At 35.7% G+C, this 15,771-nt stretch overlaps 1 protein-coding gene across 1 annotated transcript in view; it reads left to right on the top strand.

The window, feature by feature from the left end:
• The window catches only part of CCDC73 (coiled-coil domain containing 73), a 187,229-nt gene that overhangs the window by 116,727 nt on the left and 54,731 nt on the right, over positions 1-15,771 (top strand). Inside the window, exons 8-10 of the mRNA XM_069554681.1 lie at positions 7,439-7,477; positions 14,829-14,964; positions 15,205-15,284. Of these exons, the coding sequence (XP_069410782.1) occupies positions 7,439-7,477; positions 14,829-14,964; positions 15,205-15,284 (255 nt within the window). The remainder of the gene's footprint in view (positions 1-7,438; positions 7,478-14,828; positions 14,965-15,204; positions 15,285-15,771) is intronic.

Raw genomic sequence — 15,771 nt, 5'->3', positions numbered from 1 at the left:
AATTATTTTTGCTTTAATAGATTCTTTGAATGTGTTTAATTTCTACTTAAAATGGTACCTTGTTATTTGATTTTAAAAGAGATTAGGTAGAGCAGGGCAACCTGCTTATATCTAAGTTAGCTGACAAAGTAAACTTTATGTAAACAGTATCCCTAAGGCTAAATAGATTTTGTTGGGTGTCCTGGAGATTTTAAGTAAATTATTTCTGCCTAGTAAAGACTGACCACATGATCCCGTGGTTCCTGAGCCTTGATTTTTCCTTACGTAAAAATGAGGAAATTGAAATAATACATCAGCATTTCCCAAACAAGACCATTTTGTGAAGCAATAACATATCTACATTCTATACTCTGAATACCATGAGTAAGGAAATTTGGGAAAGGTCTTTATTCTCCTTCCCAGAAGAGGCACAAATAAAAGAGCACAGATAGAAACTGGTAAATACTGGGAGTAATGGGATAGATGACTTACAAGATTTTCAGCACTAATGCTCTGATATTTTGTTACTTCACTAAGTTTTAAACTTACTGAATTTATAAACTAAGACGTTAATTCCTCTCATAGAACTGGAGGCATATTTAACACATAATGTGTTATTTCTACTATTGAATTCTTATCTTATGAGGTCTTACCTAACAACAGTGATAAAAAGGAACTAAATTCCTGGAGCTTTGAGTGTATACATTTATCCATAAGGAACTCTTAGATATTTGGATAATTTTGTAGTTTGGAGAATCATAAATTTACAGAGATGTTAGAAATACATTGTTCTTGTTCACTCGCTAAGTTGTATCCAACTGTTTGTGACCTCATGGACTGTAGCACATCAGGCTTCCCTGTCCTTCCCTACTTCCTGGAGTTTGCTCAAACTCATGTTTGTTGAGTCAGTGATGCTATCCAACCATCTCATCCTCTGTCGCCCCCTTCTCCTGCCCTTAATCTTTCCCAGAATCAAGGTCTTTTCCAGTGAGTTAACTCTTTGCATCAGGTGGCCAGAGTATTGGCACTTCGCCATCAGTCATTCCATGAATATTCAGGGTTGGTTTCCTTTAGGATTGACTGGTTTGATCTCCTTGCAGTCCAAGGGACTCTCAAGAGTCTTCTCCAACATCACAGCTCAAAAATATTAATTCTCCAGTAATTTTGCATTACAGAATGTATTTTCCTGAATGATTTAAAAGTAATATGCCAATCTGATGCCTTATCTCCCCCAATACTGTACTGTCTTTCCTATAATCAAGGACATTCTCCTGCAAAACCATAACACAACCATAATATCTTAAAGTTAATTTTGATATATGCTGCTGCTGCTAAGTTGCTTCAGTCATGTCCAACTCTGTGTGACCCCATAGACGGCAGCCCACCAGGCTCCCCATCCCTGAGATTCTCCAGGCAAGAACACTGGAGTGGGTTGCTATCTCCTTCTCCAATGCATGAAAGTCAAAATGAAGTCACTCAGTCGTGTCTGACTCTTCACAACCCCATAGACTGCAGCCTACCAGGCTCCTCTGCCCATAGGATTTTCCAGGCAATAGTTGTAATCTAACTCTCACGTTCCGTTCAGGTTTTACCAGTTGTCTTAGCAAAAGGATCCAGTTTAAAATCTTACATTACTCTTAGCTGTCATGTCTCTTTGATCTCCTTCAGTCTGTAACAGTTCCCCAGTCTTTGCATGAGTTTTATGCCTTTGAAACTCTTGAAGATCATAGACCAGTTATTTTGTAGAATGTCCTCCAGTTTCTGTTCGTATGATATTTCTTCATGAATAGAATCAGTTTATGCACTTTTGGCAGGAATATTAGAGAAATAAGGCCTTGCTCCTGTAATTTAATCCTGTCATATAATTGGTTATTTCAGTTATTTTATTTCGATGCTCACATTGTCATTAGTTTGGCCAGTAGCTATCCATTCAGGCTGATTTTTTTAGCCTTATGGACATGTCTTTATCATTCTTTAGTGTTTTCTTGCTCTTAGGTAAAAACAAAATATACCAGGATCACCTTGTAGTTTAACTAACCTTGACTTAGAATAAATCATTTCTCAACGTTGCCCTGGTTCCTTTCAGTGTAAAATGGAATGTAGACATGCAGATCTCAGCACTGTTATGCTCATTGCTTTTGGGGTGTCACTGGTCTCAGACCGTCAACGGACAGAGCTAGGGAATTGATGTATGTATTTATATACACACAAATACATAAACATGCATTTATAATTATGTTTGTTTCTTTATCAATTTTATATGTCAAAAACCATGAATTCACATTACTTCCAATTCTAATCCAAAACCCAAGGTTAATTTTAATTTATTTCCCTTCCATATTTATATATTTCCTTTCTTTTACAGTAAAAATATGACTTTCTTTATTCTTAATAGATTTACTTATTTGATAAATTACCCTATATGTGACCAGGCTACCATTCTGCTACTCCTTCCTTCCTAATGTGGATACCCTCTTTTCCCTGCTTCAACTCTGACACCTGGGTCACCCTTTTTCAACACTGCCTACTAACCACCTTGCTCAGCTTTTGACTCCCCGCAGTAAATTGCCTCACCATTCAGGCCTGATTCGCTGTTCTGGAATGCTGCTGCCATGACCCTTTCACTTCTTCCCCACCTAATGAACTTGGGACTGATTTGTTCAGGAATGTGAGAAGTTAAATATTTTTATCACAGTATTTAAAAAAATTTATTCCCAAGTAACATAAATCTAGTTAATGGAAAATTAATGGTAAAATAAAGTAAAAATAAAAATAAAAAAAATAGATTTGCTCTAAACAAATGTACTTTACAGTCAATTTTTCATAAAATTTTCCATAAAGTGAGGGATAACTAAGAAAACATTTGTACTTTATCTTTGAAATTGCCTTCTATAGTTAATACATTAATTAGTCTTAGTATCTTTTTGATCCTGAGTTAGAAAGATGCCTATATCTGATATTGTAAGCCCATTTTATGTGATTTCAGAATGAAAAATCATTATATAGAACATCCATAAAAATTTCATGTCAGTCTAGTTGTTACTTTCAGATTTGACTTGTCATAGGGATGCAGCTACACAGTAGTTTTTTAAGTTGGGAAGTGCTCTAGATGTGTTAATAAAATAGAGCTGTGAGTCAAGATTCAGAAAGAATAAAAGGGATATTAATGCAGGATATTAATGTTTCAAGGACAGTGACCTGAAGAAATTTGGTAAATTTGCTCTGTTTATCAGTTTTTTCTTTGGCGAATGGTAGCTGTATTAGTGAGGGTTCACCTGGGAAACAGAATCAATCGGTTCAGTTCAGTTCAGTTGCTCAGTCGTGTCCGACTCTTTGCTACCCCATGAATTGCAGCACGCCAGGCCTCCCTGTCCATCACCAACTCCCGGAGTTCACTCAGACTCAAGTCCATTGAGTCCGTGATGCCATCTAGCCATCTCATCCTCTGTCGTCCCCTTTTCCTCCTGCCCCCAAACCCTCCCAGCATCAGGGTCTTTTCCAGTGAGTCAACCCTTCGCATGAGGTGGCCAGAGTACTGGAGCTTGAGCTTTAGCATCATTCCTTCCAAAGAACACCCAGGACCAATCTCCTTCAGAAAGGACTGGTTGGATCTCCTCGAAGTCCAAGAGACTCTCAGGAGTCTTCTCCAACACCACAGTTGAAAAGCATCAATTCTTCAGTGCTCAGCTTTCTTCACGATCCAACTGTCACATCCATAGGTGACCACTGGAAAAACCATAGCCTTGACTAGACCTTTGTTGGCAAAGTAATGTCTCTGCTTTTGAATATGCTATCTAGGTTGGTCATAACTTTCCTTCCAAGGAGTAGGCGTCTTTTAATTTCATGGCTGCAATCACCATCTGAAGTGATTTTGGAACCAATATTACACACACACATGCACACACACAAATAGGGGTTTCCCAGGTGGTACTACTGGTAAAGAACCCACCTGCCAATGCAGGAGAGAAGTAAGAGATGCAGGTTCCATCCTTGGGTCAGAAAGATACCCTGGAGGAAGAAATGCCAACCCACTCCAGTATTCTTGCCTGGAGAACCCCACAGACAAAGGAGCCTGGCAGGCTACAGTCTATAGGGTTGCAAAGAGTTGGACATGACTGAAGTGACTTAGCCCGCATATATCTGTGTCTGTAGAGATGATATGTGGAATTGACTCACATATTCACACATTCACACAATTTGGAGGCAGAAAAGTGCTGTGAAAACTGAAGGTGTAATTCTAGTCTGAGTTCCAAGGATTGTCTCTTTTTTTCCTCTTATTTTTCTAGATGGGCTTCCCTGGTGGCTCAGCTGGTAAAGAATCAACCTGTAATGCGAGAGATCTGGGTTTGATCCCCAGGTTGGGAAGATACCCTGGAGAAGGGAATGGCTACCCACTCCAGTATTCTGGCCTGGAGAATTCCATGGAATGTATAGGACATAAGGTCTCAAAGAGTCGTATACAACTGAGAGACTTTCACTTCACTTAACTTCTACCCTTTTACTTTTCTTTTGTCTGTTTCCCCTAAAAAATACTGTGATCTCGTCCAGTGTCTTTTCTTTAAAATGGGATCTACATGCAAAGGGCTTCCAGATGTTTATCTCCAGCTCCAGATGCAGCCTGGATTGACTATTGGATGTCTAAAAGACATCTGAAATTTGACATATTCAAAACTAAGTTCCTAAAATCTCATCCCCCTGAAAACTAAATAATTTATTTGTCTTTTTGTTGTTGTTGTTGTTAATTAAAACTTCTTTCTTCCTGCTGCAGATTTTTTTTTTTTAGCTTTTCTCTCAGAGTATATCAAGAATCCAACCACTTCTCACTGTCTTTTACTAACACCCTGGTCCTCTTTTATCATCCTCTTTCATCTCAATTGCAGTCATTTATTAAGTGTTTTTCCTGCTGCCGCTTCTGTTCTCCTTCAGTTTTAACATAACAGAGTGATCCTTTTAAAGAATAGGTTAGGCTGTGTCACATTTGTGCTTGCTACTACTCCTCAGTGGCTTCCTGTCTCATTCAGTGCAAATCATTATCATGTGCAACAAGACCTACAGTGGTTTGGTCCTTCCCCCTCTCCTACTTTCCTCTGAACTCATTGTTCGCTGTTTTTCCCCGTTGCTTACTAAACCTTCCAGCCATATAGGCGTCCTTGGTATTCTATGACTACACAAGACATTTTCTCGCCTTAGGGCCTTTTGCAGTTGCTGAAATAATCTTCCTTACTTTCTGTTGAGTCTTTACTCACAAGTTGCCCTTTCAGAAGGACTTTCCTGGCCATCTATGTAATCCTCTTCCCTGATTTATTATTTTTCTTAAGCACTTATCAGTATCTAGTAGAGCCATATATTTTAACTTATTTATACTGCTCATTATCTACATTCCCCAGAATTTATACTGGACAGGATTTTTTTGTCCAATACTGTACCTTGAATGTCTACATGAGTGCTTTATTACAGAAAGCATTCATTGTTTGTTGAGGAAATGAATCACACATAATTGATTCCACCAAAATGAAATGAAATTATTAACTTACTCAAGGCAGGATGCTGAACAGTTTTTTTTTATAGGAAATGTGAAGGAATGATCTCGTTTAAATTTTAACAAATACTAGGTGAGTTCAAGTAAATAAGCACTCATACATGGCTTTGTTGTTAAGTCGCTCAGTCATGTCTGACTCTGTGACCTCATGCGCTGTAGCCCACCTGGCTCCTGGAATTTCCTGGGCAAGAAAACTGGAGTCGGGTTGTTATTTCCCTCTCCAGGGGATCTTCCTGACCCAGGGATCAAACCCACATCTCCTGTATTGGCAGGCAGATTCTTTACTGCTAAGCAAGCAGAGAAGCACTCATACATGGCTAGTTGGAGCTTAACTTGGCCTACCACTCTGGAGGACTATTATGTATAATGACAATTGTTAAGTCTATAAAAATGAACACATCTTAGGAGTTCTGCTTCATGGGATTCATTCTGCTAAAATGTGTAACCTCAGAGTTTTTTTGGTGCAGCATGTTTATTTTTGGTACAGTATGTTTATATGAAAGAAGAATTCTTTCATAGAACTGAAAACTGGGTTCAGTTCAGTTCAGTCGCTCAGTCGTGTCCGACTCTTTGAAACCCCATGAATTGCAGCATGCCAGGCCTCTCTATCCATCACCAACTCCCGGAGTTCACTCAAACTCACATCCATCATGTCAGTGATGCCATCCAGCCATCTCATCCTCTGTCGTCCCCTTCTCCTCCTGCCCCCAATCCCTCCTAGCATCAGAGTCTTTTCCAATGAGTCAGTTCTTCGCATGAGGTGGCCAGAGTACTGGAGTTTCAGCTTTAGCATCATTCCTTCCAAAGAACACCCAGGACCAATCTCCTTCAGAATGGACTGGTTGGATCTCCTTGCAGTCAAGGGACTCTGGAGAGTCTTCTCCAGCACCACAGTTCAAAAGCATCAATTCTTTGGTGCTCAGCTTTCCTCACAATCCAACTCTCACATCCATACATGACTACTGGAAAAACCATAGCCTTGACTAGACGGACCTTTGTTGGCAAAGTAATGTCTCTGCTTTTGAATATGCTGTCTAGGTTGGTCATAACTTTTCTTCCAAGGAGTAAGTGTCTTTTAATTTCATGGCTGCAATCACCATCTGCAATGATTTTGGAGCCCCCCAAAATAAAATCTGACACTGTTTCTACTGTTTCCCCATCTATTTCCCATGAAATGATGGGACCAGATGTAAGTCTACAAAAATAGCAGTTTGATAAAACTATGGTAGGAGGTTAAACAGTGGAATACTATGCAGCCATTAAAAACTTGTAGATTAATTTGTGATATAAAAGTGTTTGCTATATATTAAGTAAAAATAATGTTACAAAATAGTACATATATTATTATTCTACCCACCACTGACTCTTTTTTAAAATACATAGAAAAATACCTGGAAACACCATGGTATTAATGATTGTTGTTTCTGCGTTGTGAGATGGTTTTTTTAAGACAACATTTTTCCTTGTGCTTGTCTATTTTATAAAAATTTTTTCAACAAAACAGCTAATGTTAAGCAGCAAACCTGCCTACAGTTCTTTGCTGTTCTTCTTACTTTTTCTTCATAGTAGTTGTCACTCTCTATCCGTACCTTTTGCTTACATTTTATTGTCTGTCTGCCACCACCCCCACTAGACAGAAAGCTTGTTAAGAACAGGGACTTGGTTTGCTGTTGTATCCCAGGATCCTAGGAAAATGGCTGGCATATAGTACTTGCTCTATAAATACGTGTTGAATAAATAAATGTATTTTGTTATGAGAAATAAAGTTATGGTAAATAACACTTTGAAAAAATGTCATTGGAAATAAGTGCATAGAAGATAAATGTCATATTATGTAGCATACAATTTTAGTTTCAGAAGGAATTTATAGAAAATAGCTAAAAAGTTTTAACAAAGGTTTTTCTTCTTATTTTATTCAAGGTTTCTAAATATTCTTTACAGAAGAAAGTGAGTGAAATGGTAAGGAAATTTCAAAATATTTACCCACTCACCCCAAATTGGAGAAGGCAACAGCATCCCACTTCAGTACTTTTGCCTGGAAAATCCCATGGATGGAGGAGCCTGGTAGGCTGCAGTCCATGGGGTCGCTGAGGGTCGGTCGACTGAGTGACTTCACTTTCCCTTTTCACTTTCATGCATTGGAGAAGGAAATGGCAACCCACTCCAGTGTTCTTGCCTGGAGAATCCCAGGGATGGGGGAGCCTGGTGGGCTGCTGTCTCTGAGGTCGCACAGAGTCAGACACGACTGAAGTGACTTAGCAGCAGCAGTAGCAGCACCCCAAATTAGTACATAATGTATACAATATTTTTGTCAAGTTAATGTGATACTTATAGTAAAAAGGAGTTGAGCTGGATATTGATATCCATTTTAAAGGACTGAATTATAATTTCAGATGTAGCTTAAATGAATTATTTCACAAGTTTATTTCCAGTTTACACAGTGTTTAGTGTGTGTGTGTTAGTCACTCAGTCTTGTCTGACTCTTTGTGACCCCATGGCCTGTAGCCTGCCAGGCTCTTCTGTCCATGGGATTTCCCAGGTAGGAATACTGGAGTGGGTTGCCATTCCTTTCTCCAGGGGATCTTCTCAACCCAGGGATCAAATCTGCGTCTCCTGCATTGCAGGCAGATTCTTTACCATCTGAGTCACCAGGGCTCAGTGTTTACATATGATGAAGTAAGTATAACATAGTTCCTGAATTATTGGTAGAGGTCTGTATCAAAATTAAACAACAAAGAAGTGAAATCAGAACTGTGAAATCCCTTACTTTAATGATGTCTTTTATAGGTATTTGTGTAAACGTGTAATTACTTTTAGCCTGAAAAATTGAAATAATATGAAGTAACATTTGAATACTGCACTTCAGATATGGTACTCATCCTTTATCATTCAACAAGTGTTTGTTTGTTGCACATTCCTCTTACATAATAAAATTAATATTTGCATTTTACAACAATATTTTAGGAATATTTACTTTGATATTCTCTCTATCCCTATTTGATACAAAAGAATTTTTTCTCTATATTTTTGAGCAAAATCCTCCCATATCCACTTAAATCTTAAGAGAACTTTTTGGGTGTCTTTATACTATTTCATTCTCTTTGAAGCAGACTATAAGGCAAGTGAAACTAATTTTTGAGTAAGGTTTGTCTTATATCTATGAGAAGTAAGAAATGAGAAATCACTCCTTATGACATTGAATACAAAATATAAAGTAAATATTTTGCTTATTGAAATGTTTTGATGGGCTAGAAAATAAAAGCCTCAGAGAGATTGCTAAGCTTGATTGAATAAAAGATCTGAAAATTCTGTCACTGTTCAACTGGAAAGACTAAAGATAATATTGTCAGACTCTTTTAAACTATGATTTTAATTAAGGAGCTGAAAAACTAGATTCCGGTTTAGCTTTAAGTACCATGACATTTGTACTGAAAGTCATCTTCAACGCTACAGTGGTTTTACACAAAATATAGTGAAATTGAATAATGTACCCTCTGACCTGGGAGATAAGGCTACAAGTTAAAGATCAAAGGCAACATAAAATGTGTTTTGTTTTATTCCACTTTAAAATTTCATCAGACAGATACTTGTAATCTTAAGAACAAATAGAAACATGCAGTATACTTGTGATAGTTTTTGATCAATTTTGAGCATTGTATTATTGTGAATTAAGATTCTTAAGAACCTACTGAAATGATATTTGAATTATAGTTATAATTTTTTCTGACATTTCAAGGCATTAAATGAATCACTTTGCATTAAAATTATTTTATATATTGATAGGTACACAATATTTTATGCCGATTCTGGCAGACTCTGTATTTTAGATGATTGACTTAAAAGTTAAAAATAATCTTTTTTAAAAACATTCTTTTATTTTTCATTTTACATTATTCTTATATAGTTCAGGTGACTTAAAAAAAAATTTGTTTATTTTTGGCTGTGCTGAGTCTTCATTGCTGAGCAGAATTTTCTCCAGTTGTGGTGAGCAGGGGCTAGTTTCTAGTTGCAGTGTGCAGCTTTCTCATTGCAGTGGCTTCTCTTATGGAGCATTGGCTCTGGGGTGTGTGGTCTTCAGTACACACTGTGGCGCATAAGCTCAGTAGTTGAGGCTTGAGGGCTCCAGAGCACAGGCTCAGTCGTTGTGCATGGGTTTAATTTGCTCTGCAACATGTGGGATCTTCCCAGATCAGATTCTGAACCTTGTTTCCTGCATTGGCAGGCGGATTCTTTCCCACTGAGCCACCAGGGAAGTAGTAAACAGTGTTCAAAAATCCAATTAATTTTATTCAGATTAGCACATTATCTTTTTATATTACTTGACTGTGCAAGACAGGAAAAAGATAGTCATTTGTGTCAAGGCAGGACTTTGGGAAGCAGTTGATAAAGTTGTGTCCCAAAAGAAATCATCTAAAAATAGTACTAATCTAATGTTATAAAGAAGTTCATGATTTCCTATAGGCAGGCCCTTAACTGTTAGTAAAATTCAGTCTTGTGGGAATTCAGTAAGGTGATTTTCATGTAGTGGTGGCATATCTCTAGATAAATTAACTCAATTATGAATGGAAAGATTAATCTGTCTCTAAAAGTACCAAAACTTTCTCTTGAACAAATGATCATATCGATCATTACCAATAAGACAAATACAATAAAATATGGTAAAAAATAAGCTATCGAATATCAAATTAATTGATTGGTCATTGATGAAAATCTTTCCTGTTTGGTATAGGTGACTACATTGTGTAACTGAGTAACCAATAGAACTAATGAACAAAATAAAAACTTATCTAACCATCTCTTAGTTACACTTTATTTCTTTTTTGTATATTACTTTTCCTCTAAAGAAAAGACTTATAAGAAGGATTTAGTTTTCTTTATTAAATTTTAACAAAATTTCAGCATTGAAGGTTTTGATGAGATTTAGAATTACCACATATTTTCATTCAGAGTAGAATATTTTTAGACTCAAGATTTGTCTGGAAATAATCTTTGTGATTATAATATTATATATATCTGTACACATAAAATATGTAACTTCAGTGTTTTTAAGTTGTGACCGAAAAGGTGAAAATATCTTAAGGTTACCATGAGTTTTTTAAAAGTGAATTTTATAGCCCATTGAGTTATTTTGGGTTTATATTGAAGAAATTGAAAGGTAATTTGCAAAATGAGGAAATATATAAAGTTTATTTATAAGTATATAAATAGAATGAGGAATATATAAAGTTTGGTTTTGGGTTTTGAATCTTTTTCTTCAGAATTTACTTATATGAACTAATTGTTCATTTATTTCCTTATAGAGACTTTTCAAATCAGTCTCTATAAGGAAACAAGAAAGGAAAAAATGAGCAGCTTTGCTTTATTAGTAAGTATAGTTGTAGAAAGTGGAGTGTAAATGTTATTTTAAAGTTATTTCTATTTTAAGTGCCTTAAGGGTCTTTTAAGCAAACTTTTAGACCACACACATATAGACACACACAATACATGCTCATAATTATGTATGTGCTGTTTTCCTCTAATCTTGATTTTCAAAGGTTAAATTTGTTTAAAATATGTATGTATTTAGAAAACAATGAATCCTGACATCATTTTCTTGTGAACGGTCTTTGCATTTATTAGTAAAATTGTGTGAAAGAGAAGACAAGTTGACACAATTCACAGAGTTAAAAAGAACAAAAACACTATATACTCAGTGATTTCTTAGTCATAATCTTTATTATGGTACCATCTGGTGGCTCAGATGGTAAAGAATCTGCCTGCATTGTTAGAGACCTGGGTTCTATCCTGGGCTGGGAAGATCCCCTGGAGAAGAGAATGGAAACCCACTTCAGTATTCTTGCCTGGAGAATTCCATGGACAGAGGAACCTGGTGGGCTACAGTCATGGGGTCACAAAGAGTTGAACACAACTGAGCAACTAACACACACATGTATGTAATGTTATAACAGCACCATCACTATAGTTGTATTATTCTTTATAATGGTCTTAAGTTTCTCAGGCAGGTGTTACCAATCTGCTTTTTGTTGTTGCTTCCCAAAGAATTTAAACTGTTGACAGTCATGCAGTTAGTGGCAAACTGCCCTCTTCATCTCAAAACTAAATCAAGGTAGCCAACTAGGTTCATATGTGAACAGTCCTACAGGGTCCTATATGAGCCAGTGAGCTATAGATGCCTACTGTGATTTGAAAGACTTTATAGCATTTATCATGGCCATTGAGTAGACTAATTGTATTTGAAAATCAGAAGTTGTGTCATGCAGAACAAATGAAACTGTGTTTTAATTCAACTTTGGCTTCAAGCAAAGGATGTTGGAATAGGGTATATCACAAACTAATGTATATACAGCTTTATGTATGTAGAGAATACCTATGAACTCACTTTAATCTTTGCTGCATTTTTTTTTTTTTTTGGCTGCACTATGCGGCATGCAGGATCGTAGTTCCCCAACCAGGGATCGAACTTGTGCCCCCTACAGTGGAAGTGCAGAGTCCTAACCCCTGGACTACCAGGGAATTACCCTTTGCTGCATTCTTAATTATCAGGATTAGTTAGCCTTTGCAGGCATTGACAGTATTAATGTCTGATTATATGTAGTGGACAGTATTCTCATAAAGGCTATATGAAAATTGACCTGACTTATAGGTTGAGAGAATTCCTTAAATTGAAAAAAATGTTTTTAGACCAATCTTTAGTGAAATTGTATTGGGTTGCTATACATTTCCTGAAAGGAGTGTAATTCTCTCAGTTCAGTAAAGTCGATCAGTCGTGTCTGATTCTTTGCGACCCCATGGACTGCAGCACGCTAGACCTCCCTGTCCATCACCAACTCCTGGAGCTTACTCAAACTCATATTCGCGATGCCACAAACTCACATCCATAATGCCATCCAACCATCTTATCCTCTGTTGTCCCCTTCTTCGCCCACCTCCCAGCATCAGGGTCTTTTCCAGTGAGTTGGTCCTTCACATTAAGTGGCAGAGTAGTGGAGTTTCAGCTTCAGCATCAGTCCTTCCAGTGAATATTCAGGACTGATTTCCTTTAGGATGGACTGGTTGGATCTCCTTGCAGTCCAAGGGACTCTCAAGAGTCTTCTCCAACATCACAGTTCAGAGGCATCAATTCTTTAGCACTCAGCTTTCTTTATAATCCAACTCTCACATCCATACATGACTGCTGGAACAATCATAACTTTGACTAGATGGACCTCTTAGAGAATTAAGTGGTATTTTAGAGGAACAGAATATGGGTCATCATTTTTCATTGTTTAGTTATTGATAATAGTGACTACCTAGGTAAGCATAAGTGGAAAAGGGCATAGCAACCCATTCCAGTATTCTTGCCTGGGAAATCCTATGGACAGAGGAGCCTGGCAGGCTACAGTCCATGGGATCGCAAAGAGTCAGACACAACTGAAGTGACTGAACAGGTAAGCATATGATCTCAGGAGTAAGTGTACTTGTCAATTTGTTTGAATTTATGACCCTGCATGCTTAATTCAAATGACTTAAGTAGTGAATTTGAAAAGCCCATAGAAGTACATGAAAAAAATTCAACTGATCTTTTAGAAACATTGCCAGCTTATCATTTTGCTTAAAATCATTTAAGAAAATCTTTGTAAAGATGTTCACCAGATTTGCTAAGTTAATATAGTTAGGTACAACTTAAATTATAACTATATTCCTTTAATATTACAGAGGGTTATTCTTATTCCAAATAAAAACTAATTATTCTATTGAAGGAACCTTTATCATTTAAGGATAATAATAGCAAAACATTATACTGTACTTGTTATGTAACAGGCTCTTGTTTTAGTGCTCTGTATGTATTATTAATAATTTGTGTTATCTTCACAACTCTGTGAGGGAGATGCTGTTATAATCTATTTTAAAGACAGGGTAGATTATTTTCCCAAGTCACATAGCAACTAAATTACAAAGGCAAGATTTAAACATAGGCAGACTATCTTTTGACCACTTTACTATACTGCCTGTTGTTTGGTGTTAAGCAGTATAAAATGGCTCTGTTTAACTTATGCAAAAGGAAATTTAGCAGAGACACAATCAGAGAGTCAGGAATAGTTTTGAAAATGAACAGGGACTAGCTTAATACCGGAGTTTGTGAAGCAGGATGTAGGAACCCAGAACAGAGGTCTCATTATCAGTCTGGATAGGGTCACCAATGAACTTCTTTAGTTTTATGGTCTCTTTTGCTCACAATTGAAATTCCAATAAAGTAGAAATCAGTTGGTTTATTTGGGGTAATATGCCCTACACTTTACTAGGGAGGTATAGGACCCTGTGAATTTTAGTCCTACCAGATTGTAATGAAGAAGTATTTCAAATAAATACTTGAAATTGTGTTACTTTTGTGTAAAGGAAATAAACATTGGCTAGGTAAATCTAACAAATTGTCAGTGTTGGAACTGTATGAGATAACAGTTCACTCAGAAAGTAATTACTGAGTACTTGTTGATGGGCCTACATTGTTCTTTGTTTTTCATCTCAAATAGAAAGGAAAGCAAGTGGCAGAAATGAATGAAAGTTACGAAGCCAAACAATGATTCTGCTAATGCCAAAATAAAAAACTTTTAAAGAGTGTTACTGATTCTGTTAACATAATATTTCTTTTAAAAACTTTAAGTCATTTTTCTAAGTATGGAAAGGCAGGCTCCTTTAGTTGAAAGCAGTGAAGGCCCACGTTATATTATATTGATACATAGGGTCCAGTTTTTACCAACTATGTCTCCCAGCTTAACTTAACTTTCTGCTATATTATATTGTCTCCCTGTCACTAATAGATATTGTTTTTATGATTCCATTTTTAACACAGTGAGAAGGTGCTGTGTTTAAAATTAATTTCAAAAAAATTATCTGAGTTTTGATAATGCATATTATGATTATGCCAGCAAATTTAGAGAAAAATTTATTTCCTAAATTGTCAAACGTATTGCTTTAATAATATTTGCCTCATTTTGCTTAGTGCTGTACTGGGCTAATTAAGTTTTCTATAAACAACCAACTGATTTTTTAAAAATATTATAAACAAGGGAAATAAAATTTTAAGTGACTATTTTGTTATAGGAAAAAAATGCTTTAATTTTACCTAGAATTAGAAATATCTGTTAACTAACATTTTCTCTCTAAGGTATACTCAGAGACTTTTTCATGACATATTTATATTATAATAATAGTTATTAAAATGATTAATTTCTATATATATCTAATAATTCTATATATGTCTAATAAATGTGTGTATATATGTATGTATGTCTTATATATGTAGAACATTTAAAATAACTCTTCAAAATAGGAACAGAAAGTCCAGTTACATCTTCTGGCTAAAGAAGATCATCAGAAGCAACTGAATGAAATTGAGAAATACTATACTATAATAACAGGTCAATTTGGATTGGTAAAAGAGAATCATGAAAAGTTAGAACAAAATGGTAGGTTCCATCTTACTTAAACTTACGTATTTAATAGAAAATGTTTAAATGGACTTATTTATAATGAATAAATTGAATTTATCTGATACTGATAATAGTAAATGGCAGTTTAATTAACTATTAAATTCAGCAATAACTAAATATATATTTCACTGAGGTCATTTTCCTTGTCCATGATAATAGTATTTCCTTAAAATGTACATTGAAATAACGTTTTCCTAAGTGTCTTTCATGTTACAGTACAGGAAGCAATACAGTTAAACAAAAGACTTTTGGCTTTAAATAAAAAGCAAGAATCTGAGATACACAGTTTAAAGAAGGTATGATTGATATAATTTTTTGTATTATATAAAATTGACCTAACATAATTAGTTTTATAAAATAATATCAGAAAAGTTGGATAGTTTCATTTGTAGAAAGATAAAGAAAATGTTTTAAATACAGATTTATTAACTTTGAGTTAAGATTTCAATAAGTGTAATGAATGAATTTGTTCTAACCCACTCAAAATATTGTTTCTTTGACTCATGACTAGTGGCAAACATTTTTATGGTGACATGTATTATCAATAAGCGTTTGCTGTATTTTAATCTCATTAGCACCATATTTGAGTAGCTCTATGTGCCAGGTACTATATGGCACTGAGGATACAGATATGAAGAAAATAAACATGTTCCTGCTTTGTTGAGTTATAGTCCAATGGAGGAGTTATATATAAAACAGTCACACAGATAAAATAATTTAAAATTGTTATAACTGATATGAAGAAAAATAAAGGATGTAATGATATTTTCATAGGTGACTTTA

Source organism: Ovis canadensis, chromosome 15 (assembly GCF_042477335.2).
Source record: "Ovis canadensis isolate MfBH-ARS-UI-01 breed Bighorn chromosome 15, ARS-UI_OviCan_v2, whole genome shotgun sequence".
NCBI lineage: Eukaryota > Metazoa > Chordata > Mammalia > Artiodactyla > Bovidae > Ovis > Ovis canadensis.
The sequence above is the reverse complement of the archived record's forward strand: the minus strand, read 5'-3'. Positions and strand labels throughout refer to the sequence as shown.